Consider the following 19,486-nt stretch of genomic DNA (forward strand, 5'->3'; position numbering starts at 1 on the left):
CCCTTTGGTTTTCTGTAACGCACACACACACACTCCTGCTGCTCCGTCACACGCCCACTCACGCACGCCCCCCTAATTCTCCAGGTCTTTTTTCCTTCGCGACAGAGCTGGGTGATGATGTGAAATACCTTTTCCCATAGTTAATGGTGAGATACAGTTTTTTAAATTCCTTTTATTGAATTCCAAAATATTACGTACAACCTTTAAGACATGTTTGAATTAAGTAACACATTTGCATAATATTTAAACATGTGTTAAACAACGTGTGTTTTATGTAAAAAACCTTGGAGGCCTGCAGTTGTACATTATTACAAACTTTAATAAACCGTAATGTTCATAACATACCATTGTAGGAAAAGGCTATAAAATAATACATGTTTTTTCAGATCTTACAGTTGTCTGCGCCAGACCCTAGCGTGAGAGAAAAGATCGCTTCCCCTTTAGTTAAATGGGTGAGATACGTTTTCAAAACCAATGATTTAATTCTAAATATTTAACACCTACATTTTTAACACACGTTATAATTCAACATTTTTTTACTATTTCTTACAGATATAGGGTCCTGTTAGCCCTGACCATTATCCGTTTCCAATTCCTCATCGCAAAGTCTTTTGCCCGCTCCATCGAAGCTCTGGCCGTTTTCACTCCAGGGAAAGATCCGCCTTCGGCCTTGTGGGTCCTGGGTATGTCTCAACGATAACCTCGGCCATCGCTGTAATTGTTCACGATTTTCGAAAAGACTGTCCAGCTTATTCATCAGTGTTCGGAAAATATGGTAATCGCACCATTTAAAACTGAACATTATTTGAAAAAAATGTACATCCTTGCATGCTTTGGAAGATACATATGAACTGACCGTTTTCGACGCATTTGCACTATCAAATTGTTCACATGCTAAAATTGTCACTCTGGAGTCCGGGGTATACGCCATTGAAGCGACTCTTAGGGCCATCAGATCACTTCGTCCACAGACCTGTTCTTCCAACGCATATCCGGGCAGCCTTGAAGCACTCAGGGCGCGTTCCATTTGACACAGCGTGAGTCTTATTTTAAGCCATTCTCTCATCCTTAGCGCTGGAGAAAAACTCTCGGGTTCTGCCCGATAAAAGGGTTGGGACACGCTGTCTGTGAATATCTTAACCGTAGATTCCTCAGGGTGGAATATGTAAGACATATGTCCCTCACTTGTACACAAAAATCCTTTAAAACATTATGGAGCCTCACGCAAAACATCCTCCAGACTTTTGTCATTGGATTCATGACATGAGCTGCAAAGCAACCCTAGAATTGGCCTTGGAGACATATTTTAGATGTTTAATATTCAGGTCTTTATTTTAAAAATCACTTGTTCTGGACATTTATAATGCATATGCCACAGCCCAATACCCCAGGACATTCCTGCTTCATCAGATAACAAACATAAGGGCGATAAAACTGGGGGTGGGGGACATACGCCTCTGTTTTTAAGACAGTACTTACTCGTGTTAATCAGGGAACGGTTTCTCAAAACCATCTTATGGCTAAATTCACCGTTAGAACCATCGGACACCTTAAGATGCGTTTGGGAAACCGGGCCCAGATATCCAGTTATCTCCCCCTCTTCCTCTTTCAATACATAAACTCCATCCTCCTCCCCTTTTACTGTAACATCCTCCTTCTCTTTCACTCTGAACGCGTCTTTTTCTTCTTTCACAGTAATGGCCTCACCGTCTACTTCTTTTACTGTGATACCCACCTCTTCTTTGGTAGGTGGAGTGTAGCTTAGTGACTGCATGGTCGGGGATATTAGCTAGCTAGGCTAATGTTAACTTAACCAGCCCGCTAGTGGAATAATAACAACACCGTAAATATGAAATTAAACCGGATAACTAACTAGACGACAAGAAGTGGGTTTAAAACAGTGTCTAATTGTTGGATCCTGTATTTTACATTATAGCCATTACCATATATATGATTGAACATTATCTGCTGTTGGCTTGTGTGGATGTATGTATGTGTTATGCAACATAGCTGACTTGAAACATTGTTAAAAGTATCAGGGCCATGGGACTTTATCATGATGGAAAAATACAGAGAAGCATGAAGACAGGAACTGTTCAAATTAGTTGGGAGGGGGGCACATTCAGAGCGGGGTGTTGCGAGAACAAGCAGTCTTTTGTTAGATAACAGGAGCCAGGTGCGAGATAACGGTATGGAGCATGAGAGCCTGGATGTTCTTCACAAGCAACATTTACATGTATCAACAGAAGCGCCAAGAGGCGGGGACCCGCCTGAGCGCCTGCAATTGGCTGAGCAAGTTTAAACCACGCCCATTCTCTACTGTGATAGGCCAACAGACGGGTTGGAACTGTCTATCACAGTATAAAGAATACTGTTTTACATACGTCGTCAGTTCCCTGTTCTGCCCTGCGTGGTATTACAGTGAGCCCGTATATACGAAGTTGCATTTGCCATTTATTACTTAGCTAATAGAAAATATATAGTATAAAATCGGTGACTCATTGTTATATTTATCCTGATACCAGATTTGAATTTACGCAATTCTAACACTAATACACACGAACGCGTCTAAAGAGCATTATTGGTTCGCCTATTTTGTCTAGCAAGCTACGGAAGTGTCTGACTAACTGTTGCTGCTGATGAAAGAAGCGTTCCGTCCACTAGATTATACGTCACACAAGCAGCATTGCTCAGTCAATATATTTTTTCTGTGGTTTCATTTTTCGTCAACCGTTCCATCGCATCTTAGTTAATGTAGAGAACCAACGATTATGCATTTTTTTAAATCATAGAGTTCATTCACAAATGACAAATACCGGAGCATGTGAGTTCAAATGGACTTTTTATTACTTCATAATAAAAGCCGAGCCGGACAACTGCCTTCCAGCACACACGTTTTATACATTTGTCATTCTTACGTCACACTCACAGTAACTCCTCTTATTGGCTCATCACCTCTGGCATTTAGCCACCGTCATCATATTGCCTTCATATTAGGACATGGAACCTGTAGAGTCTCACATAAATAGTTTCATGCATGTTGGACCATAGCAACAGACCATGGCACTCAACGGAATAACCACGTCTAATGGTGTCCAATGACCTAGAGCACAGAGAGCACTAGTTTTGCTGGCTCCTTCTGAAATAAATAATTGCTACATATGTTCAGAAAAAGTCCCAATACTATGTCATTGCTTATTGTGCAGTGGATGATTAAAATCCCTGTATGCCCATGGATGTGTAGCTAGCTATCTAGCCGATCTGTGTATGGACCCAAACGTTTGGTATACATATTAGTTCAGAACCGAGCTATGAACCTCAGCTATCATAGCCAGTTGTATCAACTTCAAAACAGCCTGAATGACATTTATGAAGCCTATGGATTGAGTAGAATATAATATCATGTTGTGCCAAGGACGCAAGTCGTATATACATGTAGTTATTACCATGCATGAGTCCCACATTGTAACCTGTACATTTAATATATTCACTAATAATGTACTCTACCTTGGCAAATAAATGTGCATAGGAGCAGGGAAGGTAGCTAAATATTCTCTCAGTTCATCACAATTACATAGTGTCTCTAGTCGGCCCAAAGGTTATCTTAAAAACAAGTGAGGTGGCGATGATGGGACTGGGGGTTAGCATCCTCTCACATCAAAACATACCTCCAGACGAGAGACAGATGGAGAGAGATAGCATGTTCAAGCCTTGTGTTTTTATTTTTTATTCTAACATTGTTAGTCATCAATCAGGAGGTGAAATGCAAAACTGACCTTGGATCATTAACTCTGGGACTACTGCATCTCTATCTGTATTTCAATGTAAAGCATCTCTTTAATAATACTTCCTGTTGACCTGACCAAGTGACCTCTCACATCTGATCATGCTGTGCCCTCTATGTAGCCAGTTCAGATGCAGGATGGGTTGACCTAAACAACTGATATAATCTAGAGGATGTAGGGAGAAGGGGAGAGAACCTCACAGGAAACAGACTTCATTATAGTCAAATTACACCAAACTGAATATTATGTTAATATTATCTCCATCCTTACTTCTAGGGACAGGAACAACACAAAAGTACCTGCCCTATCCAGAATAGCCTCCTCACTGACAGTTGGTGCTCCTATCCTTTCACCCTCCTCCATCGCTGTTAGCTAGCTACCTACAAATGCATTTGGAGTTAGTTTTTTACAGAGATAAATGGATAGCTAGCTAAAATGAAGTTAGGTAGCTGCTGAAATTTAATTCACTTAGATAGCCATCTGTCACGCTCGTCGTAAAGAGGAGACCAAAGCACAGCGTGATTAGAAAACACACTTTTTAATGAAGACGATGAACACTTAAACTATAGAAAAACAACAAACCGAACGTGAAGCTATATAAAACTAGTGCAGACACAGGCAACTAGACATAAATAATAACCCACCAAATACCCAAAGAAGATGGCTGCCTAAATATGGTTCCCAATCAGAGACAACGATAAGTAGCTGCCTCTAATTGAGAACCAATCTAGGCAACCATAGACATACATAAACACCTAGATAGTACACAACCCCATAAACCTACAAAACCCCTAGACAGTAAAAAAACACATACATCACCCATGTCACACCCTGACCTAACCAAAACAATAAAGAAAACAAAGAATACTAAGGTCAGGGCGTGACAGTAGTACCCCCCCCCCCTCAAAGATGTGGACTCCCGGCCGCACACCTAAACCTATATGTGAGGGTGTGGGTGGGCATGACTCCGAGGTGGCGGTTCTGGCTCGGGACCGCTCCACTTCACCCTCACTTAATGTCTCTGGAGCGGGAACCCTCACCGCCGACCACGGACTAGAGGATGGCACTGGACTGATGGTCGAGTCTGGAGTGAGTGGCGCCTCTGGATTGGAGGGAGACCCTGGCGGATCCGGACTGGAGGGAGACCCTGGCGGATCCGGACTGGTAGGTTCCGGACTGCGACCTGTCGTGGGAGGTTCCAGACTGAGACCCGTCGTGGGAGGTTCCGGTATGTAGACTGTAGCCAGACGCTCTGGACTGGGTACTGTAGCCGGACGCTCTGGACTGGGTACTGTAGCCGGACGGTCTGAACTGGGTACTGTAGCCGGACGCTCTGGACTGGCGAGGCGCACTGTAGGCCTGCTGCGTGGTGCCGGTACTGGGCCGAGGACACGCACCTCAGGGCGAGTGCGGGGAGGAGGAACAGGGCGTACTGGACTGCCGAGGCGCACTATAGGCCTGGTGCGTGGTGCCGGCACTGGTGGTACCGGGCTGGGGACACGCACCTCAGGGCGAGTGCGAGGAGCAGGAACAGGGAGTACTGGACCCTGGAGGCTCACTGGTGGCCTGGTGCGTGGTGGTGGTACCGGGCTGGAGACACGTACCTCAAGGCGAGTGCGGGGAGGAGGAACAGGATGTACTGGGCTGTGGAGGCGTATTGGAGGTCTGGTGCGTGGTGTTGGCACTGGTGGTACTGGATAGACCTGACCGTGAAGACGCACTGGAGGTCTCGAGCTAATAGCCTGCACAACCCGTCCTGGCTGGATGGTGACTCTAGCCCCGCACGCGCGGGCACAGGACGCACTGGGCTGTGCAGACATACGGGAGACACAGTGGGCAACGCCGGCGCAGGATATCCTGGCCCGAGGAGACACACTGGCTGTCTGGAGAGCAGGGCTGGCACCATCTGCCCTGGCTGGATCCTCACCCTAGCCCGGCAGATGCAGGGAGCTGGGATGTAGCGCACCGGACTAAGCACGCGTACTGTGGACACCGTGCGCTCCACCGCATAACACGGTTCCTGACCAGTACGACGCCCGCCACGGTAAGCACGAGGAGTTGGCTCAGGTCTCCTACCTGACTTAGCCAAACTCCTCGTGTGACCCTCCACCAAAAAATTATTGGGGCTGCCTCTCAGGCTTCCGTGCTAGCCTTGTACCCATATACCGTCGCCGTTCCTCCTGTGCTCTCTCCACCTGCTTCCATGGCAGGGTCTTGTCCCCTGCCATTATCTCCTCCCAGGTCCAGGATGTTTTACCGTCCAGTATTTCATCCCTAGTCCTCGATTCCACAAAGCGCTGTTCCTCCTTATCATGCTGCTTGGTCCTTTTATGGTGGGTTATTCTGTCACGCTCGTCGTAAAGAGGAGACCAAAGCACAGCGTGATTAAAATACATAATTAAAAAGTAAGACAAAGAACACTTAACAAACTATACAAAAACAACAAACCGAAAGTGAAGCTATATAAAACTAGTGCAGACACAGGCAACTAGACATAGATAATAACCCACGAAATACACAAAGAAGATGCTGCCTAAATATGGTTCCCAATCAGAGACAACGATAAAACAGCTGCCTCTAATTGAGAACCAATCTAGGCAACCATAGACATAGATAAACACCTAGATAGTAAACAACCCCATAAACCTACAAAACCCCTAGACAGTACAAAAACACATACATCACCCATGTCACACCCTGACCTAACCAAAACAATAAAGAAAACTAAGAATACTAAGGCTGTAGTGAAGCGAGTCGAGAGTTTCAAGTTCCTTGGTGTCCTCCTCAAAACATAAATGGAAAAACCAAAGACTGTAACACCTTCCCCCCTAAAAGAATGCTTACCACCAACAGACAACTTCAATTACACATTATAATCAACTACAACGCTTCACCTTCACCAATATAAACATGGCGTCTACTGGCTGTCAACAATTAAAAACAAGAAAAAAAAACAATAATCCCCCCCCCCCACAAGCTTCTAGAACTCTCATCTTCCTAAAACTCACCTGCTTCTTGAAACCTAGCCCTCTTGTAATGAACCCAAAAACGAATCTCCAAAACAGAAAAACGTGCAGGCAAAATAAATTGTGATCCATGGCAACGCACTGGCTAAGCGCAAAACTTGTTGAATGCCCACCCCTGAGACAATCAGCAACCAAGTTGTCCTTACCAAGGATGTGTGATTTAAAGAGGAAAGTCCTGGAATTTCCAAAGTAACTTTCCACCTCACTGCAGAGCTTCTCTCTCTTTTCAGGGTTCACTCATTAGGCATGTTGTTTGATCTGGGCCCAGTCCCCAATGTCATGCTCTAGTACATTTGGGTTGGCACATCTGAAAATGAATATAATTGTACCCAAAAATTGTCAGCTGGTTGCATAAATCATTTAGATTACTAAATGTTACATGAAATGTAAATATGAAATATCAAAAGCAAATGTGAAATAAAGACAATTAGCACTTGAATCTTGTAAATAAATACTGGAGTGATATTAAAAATGATTAATCAAATAGATTATGGACAAATGTATAATACTGCGTCCATGTGTATAAACTTCAAGTACGTTGAAAGTAAGTGGTTTTCACTTTCAACTAAAAGCGAACTTATATGGGACGTCAGTCATAGTCTTATTTTCAACATCTTTTCAATTACATTTTGCTAGGTGGGATAGCCCAATGTCAAAACACAGTTTTAACGTGTCCAAATCAATAACCAGTATGCAGAAACAGTTTGTGATATATTGAAAACCTAAACAGAAAACGTGCTATGTACACAAACATCTGCCACAATAGTAATCATATAAAATGCACAAGCACCAAATCACTGATATCAATTGGGGGGGGGGGGGGGGGGGGGGGATCAGGTTGTACGTGCTGTTGAAACTAACACAACTATTTAAAAAAACACATGGAAATGGGAGATATCGTTGACCTCACAGGTTAGAGGACAACCTGCAGAAGACAGTAAGCTACATTTTGGAGTGATGCATTTAAATGTAGGGGTCGCTAAACAAAGGAACGCAACACTTATTTGTCATCACTCATCGAGATCATGTTGAAATCAATTGCATGAGAGAGGGGAGATGAGGTTGCACGTCCTGTTAAAATTAACAGCTAAAAAACACACAGAATCTGGGAATAATGTGTATATCACTGGTTAGAGGACAACTTGTATAAAACAGCTAGCTACATTTTGGAGTGTTGCATTTTGATTCAAGTGGGTCGTGTCATGGAAATTCAGTACTTCGAGAGACTTGGTCATTTCTTCAAACAATCATATTTATTTAATATTGATTAATTATTGCAATAACGAAACCGTTAGCCCAACAGTCTTAACTGACTGTTAGGCTGAGAGCCTACCCTTTACAGACAATGCACAGTTTATATAGCTAACACCCAGAATGCTTGGTTCCACCCCTCCCATATAAACATATGGATTGGGGGTAACCATATGCCAATCTGGGCTGTCTTTCCTGTCTTTATCTGCACCTGGCGTTATATGAACCCCGGACCCTGGCCTAATTTCCCAGATGCCAGGATGTATAAGGACCATGGAGGCCTTTGTTCTTCTCCTCTCTATCCCAGCCAAACATAAACATATCTCATCTATGGAATGCAGGCTCAATCAGACCAGAGACATATGTCTCACCTGCACCACTAATTGTAGAACGGAATGTGGCCATTTGGTTTTTAATCACGAGACATCAATCAATTGTCAGCTTCAAGCCATCTCTAGTGAAATCCATGTCCTCAACACCCAGACTAGCTGCAGGAAGCTAGAGTGGACACCATAAAACTCAGAATTAGCAACACAGAAATATCTTACTTTTTGTTACGTAAATAATTGTTGAATATCCAAATGGGGTACATTGTGACATCATTAAAATACTCCTACTACAATTTTAAAACATTCTACATTGTGACATCATTAAAATACTCCTACTACAATTTTAAAACATTCTACATTGTGACATCATTAAAATACTCCTACTACAATGTTAAAACATTCTACATTGTGACATTAATTAATTGATATCATAAAACAACTCCTTCATGCATGTATTTTCTGATGTTTGATCAGAGATCTTTTATCAGAGTATCTTTTGTCACATTCATCACAGCTGTAAGATTTCTCTCCTGTGTGTGTTCTCTGGTGGTATATCAGGCTGAATGACTGAGTGAAACTCTTCCCACATTGATCACAGCTACAAGATTTCTCTCCTGTGTGTGTTCTCTGGTGTGAAGTCAGCTGGCTAGATGTATAAAAACTCTTCACACACTGATCACAGCCATAAGATTTCTCTCCTGTGCCTACGCTGGTGTACTATCAGGTTGTTAAGCTGAGTAAAACTCTTCCCACATTGATCACAGCTATAGATTTCTCTCCTGTGTGTATTCTCTGGTGTATAGTTAGATAGCTAGATGTTGGAAAACTCTTCCCACATTGGTTACAGCTATAGGATTTCTCTCCTGTGTGTGTCCGTTGGTGTACTATCAGGCTGTTGAGCTGAGTAAAACTCTTCCCACATTGATCACAGCCAAAAGGTTTCTCTCCCGTGTGTATTCTCTGGTGGGATTTCAGGGTTTGTAGCTGGATAAAACTCTCCCCACATTCATCACAGCCATAAGGTTTCTCTCCAGTGTGAATTCTTTGATGTATTTTAAGGTCTTCTGAAGAGTTGAATCTCTTCCCACAGATAGAGCAGCAGTGAGATTTCTTCCCTGTGGTTCTCTGCTGGTGTTTCTTGCGGAGTTCTGATCTGGAGAGACTCTCTGCCTCATCAGCATCATGATGTTGTTGAGGATCCACAGAGGATCCACGATCGTCCCACCTCTCTCCTGTGTGAATGGCAAAGTCAGACAGATGGTTAAAGGCCCACAACAGTAGAAATCCACTGTTTATTTGAGGTAAAAGGTGATGCCCAGAGCATACCCATGAAGTTCTACAACAATAGACGCCTGTTAAATTATTTGACAATTAAGACAGTCAAGTTACCAACAAGTCATATTTTGTCTTGTTTTCACATTAGTGTTAGAAATAAGAAATAAGTTATTAAAGCCGGCGACCCAAAACAAAAGAACGACCCAAAACAATGGCGCCGCAGAAGGGGCAGACGGAGCGGTCTTCTGGTCAGGCGCCGTAGTCGGGCACATCGCGCACCACTCCCGAGTATACTACTTGTCAACGTCCAGTCTCTTGACAACAAGGTGGACGAAATCCAAGCAAGGGTTGCCTTCCAGAGAGACATCAGAGACTGTAACGTTCTTTGTTTCACGGAAACATGGCTCACTCGGAATACGTCATCAGAGTCGGTACAGCCACCTGGTTTCTTCGCGCCGACAGAAACAAACATCTCTCTGGTAAGAAGAAGGGCGGGGGTGTATGCGTGGTGTCATCATAACAAAATACAAGACCTTTTGTTCACCTGACCTAGAATTCCTTACAAATAATGCCGACTGCATTATCTAAGAAGAGAATTCTCTTCAATCATAATCACAGTCGTGTATATCCCGTCCCAAGCATACACATCGACGGCACTGAAAGAACTTCATTGGACTCTATTTAAACTGGAAACCACATATCCTGTGGCTGCATTTATTGAAGCTGGGGATATTAACAAGGCTAATCTGAAAACAAGGTTCCCTAAATTTTATCAGCATATCGAATGCGCGACCAGGGCTGGCAAAACCCTGGATCATTGTTATTCTAACTTCCGCGACGCATACAAAGCCCCGCCCCCCTTTCGGCAAATCTGACCACAACTCCATTATGTTGCTCCCAGCCTGTAGACAGAAACTAAAACAGGAAAAGTTCAGGTCTGTTCAACGCTGATCTGATCAATCGGACTCCACGCTTCGAGATTGCTTCGATCACGTGGACTGGGATATGTTCCGCATAGCGTTGGACAATAACATTGATGAATACGCTGATTCGGTGAGCGAGTTTATTAGCAAGTGCATCGGTGATGTTGTACCAACAGCAACTATTAAAACCTTCCCCAACCAGAAACCGTGAAGTGATGGCAGCATTCGCGCAAAACTGAAAGCGCAAACCACTGCTTTTAATCAGGGCAAGGAGACAGGAAACATGACCGAATACAAAACAGTGTAGCTATTCCCTCCGCAAGGCAATCAAACAAGCTAAGCGTCAGTATAGAAACAAAGTAGAGTCGCAATTTACGGCTCAGACATGAGAGGTATGTGGCAGGGTCTACAGTCAATCATGGACTACAAAAAGAAAACCAGCCCCGTCGCGGACCACGATGTCTTGTTCCCAGACAAACTAAACAACGTCTTTGCTCGCTTTGAGGACAATATAGTGCCACCGACACAGCCCGCTACCAAAACCTGTGGGCTCTCCATCACTACAGCCAACGTAAGTAAAACATTAAAACGTGTTAACGCTCGCAAGGCTGCCGGCCCAGATGGCATCCCCTCCCGCGCCCTCAGAACATGCGCAGACCAGCTGGCTGGTGTGGTTACGGACATATTCAATCCATCCTTATCCCAGTCTGCTGTTCCCTCATGCTTCAAGAGGGCCATCATTGTTCCTGTTCCCAAGAAAGGTAAGGTAACTGAGCTAAATGACTACCGCCCCGTAGCACTCACTTCAGTCATCATGAAGTGCTTTGAGAGACGAGTCAAGGACCATATCACCTCCACCCTACCTGACACCCTAGACCCACTCCAATTTGCTTACTGCCCCAATAGGTCCACAGACAACGCAATCGCACTGCACACTGCCCTAACACATCTGGACAAGAGGAATACCTATGTAAGAATGCTGTTCATCGACTACAGCTCAGCATTTAACACCATAGTACCCTCCAAACTCGCCATCAAGCTCGAGACCCTGACCCTCCCTGTGCAACTGGGTACAGAACTTACTGACGGGCCGCTCCCAGGTGGTGAGGGTAGGAAACAACATCTCCACCCCGCTGATCTTCAACACTGGGGCCCCACAAGGGTGCGTTCTCAGCCCTCTACTGTACACCCATGACTGTGTGGCCATGCACGCCCCCAACCCCAAATCATCAAATTTGCAGACGACACTACAATGGTAGCTTGATTACCAACAACGACGAGACGGCCTACAGGGAGGAGGTGAGGGCCCTCGGAGTGTCAGGAAAATAACCTCTCATTCAATGTCAACAAAACAAAGGAGATGATCGTGGACTTCAGGAAGCAGCAGAGGGAGCAGCCCACTATCCACATCGATGGGACAGTAGTGGAGAAGGTGGAACGTTTTAAGTTCCTCGGCGTAGACATCACAGACAAACTGAAATGGTCCCCCCCACACAGACAGCGTCGTGAAGAAGGCGCAGCAGCACCTCTTCAACCTCAGGAGGCTGAAGAAATTCGGCCAAAAACAAACTTTTACAGATGCACTATCGAGAGCATCCTGTCGGGCTGCATCACCGCCTGCTCCGCTCACAACCGTAAGGCTCTCCAGAGGGTAGTGAGGTCTGCACAACGCATCACCGGGGGAAAACTACCTGCCTTCCAGGACAACTACACCACCCGATGTCACAGGAAGGCCATAAAGATCATCAAGGACAACAACCACCCGAGCCACTGCCTGTTCACCCCGCTATCATCCAGAAGGCGAGGTCAGTACAGGTGCATCAAAGCAGTGACCGAGAGACTGAAAAACAGCGTCTATCTCAAGGCCATCAGACTGTTAAACAGCCACCACTAACATTGAGTGGCTGCTGCCAACACACTGACTCAACTCTAGCCACTTTAATAATGGGAATTGATGGAAATTGATGTAAAATATGTCACTAGCCACTTTAAACAATGCTATTTAATATAATGTTTACATACCCTACATTACTCATCTCATATGTACATGTATATACTGTACTATATATCATCTAGTGCATCTTTATGTAATACATGTATCACTAGCCACTTTAAACTATGCCACTTTGTTTACATACCCTACATTACTCAACTCATATGTATATACTGTACTAGATACCATCTACTGCATCTTGCCTATGCCGTTCTGTACCATCACTCACTCATATATCTTTATGTACATATTCTTTATCCCTTTACACTTGTGTGTATAAGGTGGTAGTTTTGGAATGGTTAGGTTAGATTACTCGTTGGTTATTACTGCATTGTCAGAACTAGAAGCACAAGCATTTCGCTACATTAACATCTGCTAACCAAGTGTATATGACAAATAAATTTGATTTGAATACATTTTATTTGATAACTTTGCCTAACAATAACAGAGACCTACTGTAGGACCCATAACTTCACCTAACAATAACATAGACCTACTGTAGTACTTAAAACGTTTTATTTTATTTTTAATTTAACCTTTATTTAACTAGGCAAGTCAGTTAAGAACAATATCTTATTTACAATGAGGGCCTAGGAACGGTGGGTTAACTGCCTTGTTCAGGGGCAGAACGACATATTTCTACCTTGTCAGCTCGGGGATTCGATCACTGGCCCAACGCTCTAACCTAGGCTACCTACCAACCCACTTCACCCAACAACAACATAGACCTAGGACTATGTATAATTTAATATTTCAGGTGAAACAAGGAAACTACAATGTCTTTGTCATGACATTTCATAACCTGATCACCAGATAATTGTGTGAATAATCCCACTAGGCTACTCTGTAATGTGTTGTCATTCTAAATGTCCTGAATAAAGGAAAATAGCTCTGTGTGTTGTACAATAGCCTATCCATCAAGGAACAGTTCTCTACACATTATGAGCTAAGTATCTCTACTGTAAATCAAGCAGACAATAACACACTATAAACATCAATTTGTTAGGGATGTTGGATCCATCGTGGAGCACGGGCATAACTGTATTTACCAGAGTAATGAATGAAGAAGCTCTTTGGTTGTTGTTGCATGTCATGATGTTTGTCATTTGACTGTCATTCAGAAAATTATTTCCTGGATCAGCTGATGATAGTTGAACATGTGACTAACTAAATAGTTACAGTATAATGTGTAATTATTGAAGAACCGCGATAATGACAGTATCGATTTGGGTGTTAAAGTCAAGGTGACTCTCAGTTAGAACCATTGGATTTAGCAAACTCTGAAATGATTTAGGATGTCTGTGCCCATAAACTGTTTTCCCAGCGCAACATAAGGAGACACTAAATGTGACTTAGTTAGAGAGCATTTCAGAATACAAAAAAACTGTCCCGCTTACATAACAATCACCCCCCTTTATGTAAATGATTAATATCCTTTAGCCTTGGCCACCCTTATCTTTTTGCTTAGTTTCCATTCTCTGATTGGCTCAGACATTAAGGCATAGATTCTATTGGTTGCGTGACCATTGCAATGACACAATAATAACCAGACATGCACACTCCGATTGCAGGTGCCTATAACTGATTAACTAATGTTCCTGTCCAATGGCCTTCACAAGTCCAAGCCAATGGTGCTTACAAATGATTAGCCAATGTTCCTGTCCAAAGGCCTTCACAAGACCCAGAATGACCAGGACTTTGTTGATCCAGCTTTGCACAATCACATGGCTTCTGCTTCCATATGTCTAATGGTTAACCCTATATTGATTTTGCTTACTACTTCTAAGGAAACAGTATAGATACTGGACAATTCTAACACCGGGGGAACACGAGTAAGCTTAATTCACTGGAAGGGGAACACATTACATGCCAGCCAATGTTAGTCAAAGTTGGGCTCCCGAGTGGTGCAACGGTCTAAGGCATTACATAGCAGTGCTTGAGGCGTAACTACAGACACCCTGGTTCGTTTCCAGGCTGTATCACAACCGGTAGTGATTGGGAGTCCCATAGGGCGTCGCATAATTGGCCCAGCGTCGTCCAGGTTTAGCCGGGGTAGGCCATTATTGTAAATAAGAATTTGTTCTTAACTGACTTGCCTAGTTAAATAAAGGTTAAACTTTAAACAAATTAAATTAGTGTTTTATGATAAAACGTTTTTTTTAAATCCGTCAAGGCACCAACTTTGAGAAGGTTTTAAAACATATGTTTCAAACCAATTCATGGAATTAAACAATGAATGAATGTTATTGAATCTAGCTTTGTTTCGCCTTTAATGTAAAATGGTATGAATAAATTTGGCTGAATATTATATAATGACTTATAAACAGCTCTAACAATTTGACCCCCACAGGAAATCTACACTGGCAGTTATAGAATATACTTTATAGACTAGAAACCTGGTAAAACTATCATGGTGACCTCATGGTTGAATTCTAGAATATACTATATATCCTAGAAACCTGGTTATACTATCATTATGACATCATGGATGAATTCTATAATATACTATACAGTGGGGCAAAAAAGTATTTAGTCAGCCACCAATTGTGCAAGTTCTCCCACTTAAAGATGAGAGAGGCCTGTAATTTTCATCATAGGTACACTTCAACTATGACTGACAAAATTAGGAAAGAAAATCCAGAAAATCACATTGTAGGAATTTTAATGAATTTATTTGCAAACTATGGTGGAAAATAAGTATTTGGTCACCTACAAACAAGCAAGATTTCTGGCTCTCACAGGCCTGTAACTTCTTCTTTAAGAGGCTCCTCTGTCCCCCACTTGTTACCTGTATTAATGGCACCTGTTTGAACTTGTTATCAGTATAAAAGACACCTGTCCACAACCTCAAACAGTCACACTCCAAACTTCACTATGGCCAAGACCAAAGAGCTGTCAAAGGACACCAGAAACAACATTGTAGACCTGCACCAGGCTGGGAAGACTGAATCTGCAATAGGTAAGCAGCTTGGTTTGAAGAAATCAACTGTGGGAGCAATTATTAGGAAATGGAAGACATACAAGACCACTGATAATCTCCCTCGATCTGGGGCTCCACGCAAGATCTCACCCCGTGGGGTCAAAATGATCACAAGAACGTTGAGCAAAAATCCCAGAACCACACAGGGGGACCTAGTGAATGACCTGCAGAGAGCTGGGACCAAAGTAACAAAGCCTACCATCAGTAACACACTACGCCGCCAGGGACTCAAATCCTGCAGTGCCAGACGAGTCCCCCTGCTTAAGCCAGTACATGTCCAGGCCCGTCTGAAGTTTGCTAGAGAGCATTTGGATGATCCAGAAAAAGATTGGGAGAATGTCATATGGTCAGATCAAACCAAAATATAACTTTTTGGTAAAAACTCAACTCGGCGTGTTTGGAGGACAAAGAATGCTGAGTTGCATCCAAAGAACACCATACCTACTGTGAGGCATGGGGTGGAAACATCATGCTTTGGGGCTGTTTTTCTGCAAAGGGACCAGGACGACTGATCCGTGTAAAGGAAAGAATGAATGGGGCCATGTATCGTGAGATTTTGAGTGAAAACCTCCTTCCATCAGCAAGGGCATTGAAGATGAAATGTGGCTGGGTCTTTCAGCATGACAATGATCCCAAACACACCGCCCGGGCAACGAAGGAGTGGCTTCGTAAGAAGCATTTCAAGGTCCTGGAGTGGCCTAGCCAGTCTCCAGATCTCAACCCCATAGAAAATCTTTGGAGGGAGTTGAAAGTCTGTGTTGCCCAGCAACAGCCCCAAAACATCACTGCTCTAGAGGAGATCTGCATGGAGGAATGGGCCAAAATACCAGCAACAGTGTGTGAAAACCTTGTGAAGACTTACAGAAAACGTTTGACCTCTGTCATTGCCAACAAAGTGTATATAACAAATTATTGAGATAAACTTTTGTTATTGACCAAATACTTATTTTCCACCATAATTTGCAAATAAATTCATTAAAAATCCTTCATTAAAAATCCTACAATGTGATTTTCTGGATTTTTTTTCTCATTTTGTCTGTCATAGTTGAAGTGTACCTATGATGAAAATTACAGGCCTCTCATCTTTTTAAGTGGGAGAACTTGCACAATTGGTGGCTGACTAAATACTTTTTTGCCCCACTGTATATCCTAGAAACCTGGTTAAACTATCATTATGACATCATGGATAGCCAGTCCTTGTATTCATAGTGTAATGAATTCAGGGGGTAGCCCTGAGCTATACTCAAACCTGGGTCCACTGACTGTCAAGCCAACACCTTATAACTGTTACGCCAAGATGGCCAAACCTGTTGACGAGATCGCTAGGTTTTGGGTTACGGTTGCTACAATAGCTTTCTCTATGAATTTGAGAATGGTACCATTTCTCCAGCCCCCATCCCTCATATGTTTACCAAACCAAGACTCTGGGCAGCCATTTTGATGTTGTTTAAACCCTAGGTTGTCCCTTTAAAAAAAGCCACATCAATCAAGCTGCAGTTGAAACAATAACAAAGATGTCAGTCAACCACTGTTTTGGTAATAAGATGATGATGGGGTTGGAGAAATGTAACTACTCTCAAATTCATTGACAGACCTATGGATGCAAAGACTGACCATCCATGATATCAACATTATAGTTTTAACCATGTTGAGGCTATACAGTGTTGATTTACATTGTTTCTAAACATTGGGGTTCTGATGGGGTACAACAGTTGAACTAAGCTCATGAGGCATGTGTTATATTCTTCAAGAATCAATGGCTAGAATTAAATCATTTAAAAGTCCAAATATTGATGTAGCAATTGCATATTTCCACTTTAACACCACACATCAGTTCAACAACTGCAGAGTTTGTGCCTCTGTTTTAAAGACAGTACTTACTTGTGTTAATCACGGCCCGTTCATCCTTAGAACCATTAGATGCCTTAACATGCCTTTGGGAAACCGAGCCCAGATATCCAGTTTCATCCTCTTCTTCCTCCTCCCTTTTCACCCCAAAAACTGCATCCCCCTCTTTCTTTTCCTCTTCTTTTACTGTAACATCCTCCTCCTCTTTCACTCTGAATGCGTCTTCCTCGTCTTTCACTGAAACGTCTTTCTCTTCTTCGTTCACTGTAACAGCTTCACCCTCTACTTGTTTTTGTATTGTAACATCCTTCTCTCCCTCCTCCTCTTTCACGAGAGCTTCTTTCTCCGTCCTGCAGACCTCTTCTTCTTTAGCAGGAGAGTAGCTTAGTGAGCTCATGGTCAGAGATGTTAGCTAGCTAGGCTAATGCTAACTTAACTAGCCCGCTAGCTGACTAATAGCAACAACACCGTACATATGAAATTAAATCGGATAACTAACTAGACGACAGAAGTGGCTTTAAAACACAGTGGCTAATATACACTAAAGCGTCTAAAGAGATTTATTGGTTAAGCTATTTTGGCTAGCAAGCTACCGAGGTGGCTAACTAACTGTTGCTGCTGTTGAAAGAAGCGTTTCTTCCATTAGATTAAACGTCACACCAACAGCATTACGTTGAAGCCACATACCGCCACCTGCAGACTGGAGTGGGTAACGCAGTTGAGTAAAATGTACATTTTAATTTTCAGACAAAAAGTTAAAGTGTAGGAAGCATGAGTTTTTACTCACCAGTGTAACAACACAGTGTGGTTAAAGACATAGTAACCTAGTTGTATTGACGTTCTGGTTACCTATAAGCACAAACAGTTATGTTTTTGCGTTATTACATACACTACCGGCCAAAGGTTTTAGAACACCTACTCATTCAAGGGTTTTTCTTTATTTTACTATTTTCTACATTGTAGAATAATAGTGAAGACATCAAAACTATGAAATAACACATATAGAATCATGTAGTAACCAAAAAAGTGTTAAACAAATCAAAATATATTTGAGATTTTTCAAAAAGCCACGGTTTGCCTTATTGACAGCTTTGTACACTCTTGGCAATCTTTTAACCAGCTTCACCTGGAATGCTTTTCCAATAGTCTTGAAGGAGTGTACACATAGGCTGAGCACTTTTGGCTGCTTTTCCTTCACTCTGTGGTCCGATTCAGGGAGCCATCATTTCTAAATGTGTCCACCTGACCCGTCAAATAGTAATTCAAGTCATTTGCAATGTCAGGTGTTTTTGGTAATGACTGTTATAATGGGTAGGTCTTCCACTTGCTTTGAATCAAAGTTGTCCATAGATGTTTTCCATTCGCCTTGATTTTAGTGATGATAATATCCTTTCTTTTGACCTTAGTCACTAGATGTATTCATTTACAATAACTGGTCTAGCTTGGTCACTAGATGTATTCATTTACAATAACTTTGCTCATCAGACAGATCTGTCCGCTACCTTTTTGGTATCATTACGTTGAACCATTACATACACCAATCCCTGGGGCACCGTTTACCCTCAGTCTGTTTTCTTAATGGGGCCTTGCTTATCAATAAAACATATAAATAATTTCATAAACACACTCAGTGCCATTTCAGGATCATCCTCACTACACACTTCCAGCCATCGCATATTCTGAACCTCATCCACTGAACCTCTTGTAGGGCCTTGGGTAGGTTACTTTAGGATCAGTCATTGGTATTTGTGTTTTTCTCAAGAGTGTCACCAAGTTATGATCTACAGCTTTGGAATAATGTTCAGCCATTTTGGTTAAAATATGATCAATACAGGTTGATGATGTGGTATCAGACTTAGTGAACATTCTGGTTGGTTGTGTCACCTTGGGTTATGTTACAACCATTGGCCACAGAAAGAAGCTTTTTCCTCAGTGGACAGTTGGTGGTGGTAAAAGAGTCAATATTCAAATCACCCCAAAAATACATTACCCTGTTTTCATCAGATACTTTATCCAACATTTGACAGATTCCATCAATATATTTCCCATCAGCACAAGGAGGCATGTAGCAGCAGC

The 19,486-nt window shown here is 42.7% G+C and overlaps 1 protein-coding gene and 1 long non-coding RNA gene across 4 annotated transcripts in view; one reads left to right on the top strand and one right to left on the bottom strand.

The window, feature by feature from the left end:
* Positions 1-19,486, top strand: part of LOC109866420 (uncharacterized) — a 24,675-nt gene continuing 5,189 nt past the window's right edge. Inside the window, exons 1-3 of one of the 3 annotated variants that reach the window (XR_004204638.1) lie at positions 1-146; positions 387-452; positions 553-775. This is a non-coding gene — a long non-coding RNA (uncharacterized LOC109866420). Of the gene's footprint in view, positions 147-386; positions 453-552; positions 3,544-19,486 lie in introns of those variants that run through there. The other 2 variants (XR_004204639.1, XR_002251690.2) reach the window with 2 other exon arrangements.
* LOC109866165 (zinc finger protein 22-like) lies at positions 8,043-18,216 on the bottom strand. Its single transcript, XM_031800195.1, has 2 exons — positions 17,444-18,216; positions 8,043-9,623 (listed from the first exon to the last, which is right to left on the bottom strand). Exons 1-2 carry the CDS (start codon positions 17,805-17,807, stop codon positions 9,112-9,114), a joined length of 876 nt encoding a protein of 291 aa, XP_031656055.1. The 5' UTR covers positions 17,808-18,216; the 3' UTR covers positions 8,043-9,111.

This window comes from Oncorhynchus kisutch, linkage group LG21, assembly GCF_002021735.2.
Source record: "Oncorhynchus kisutch isolate 150728-3 linkage group LG21, Okis_V2, whole genome shotgun sequence".
Taxonomy (NCBI): Eukaryota; Metazoa; Chordata; class Actinopteri; order Salmoniformes; family Salmonidae; genus Oncorhynchus; species Oncorhynchus kisutch.

Excerpts from the sequence above, each read along its gene's own strand:
- LOC109866165 (XM_031800195.1), bottom strand. The coding sequence starts at position 17,807 with ATGAGCTCACTAAGCTACTCTCCTGCTAAAGAAGAAGAGGTCTGCAGG. Across the intron at positions 9,624-17,443 it reads ACGGGCCGTGATTAACACAA|GAGAGAGGTGGGACGATCGT; the intron begins GTAAGTACTGTC and ends CCATTCACACAG.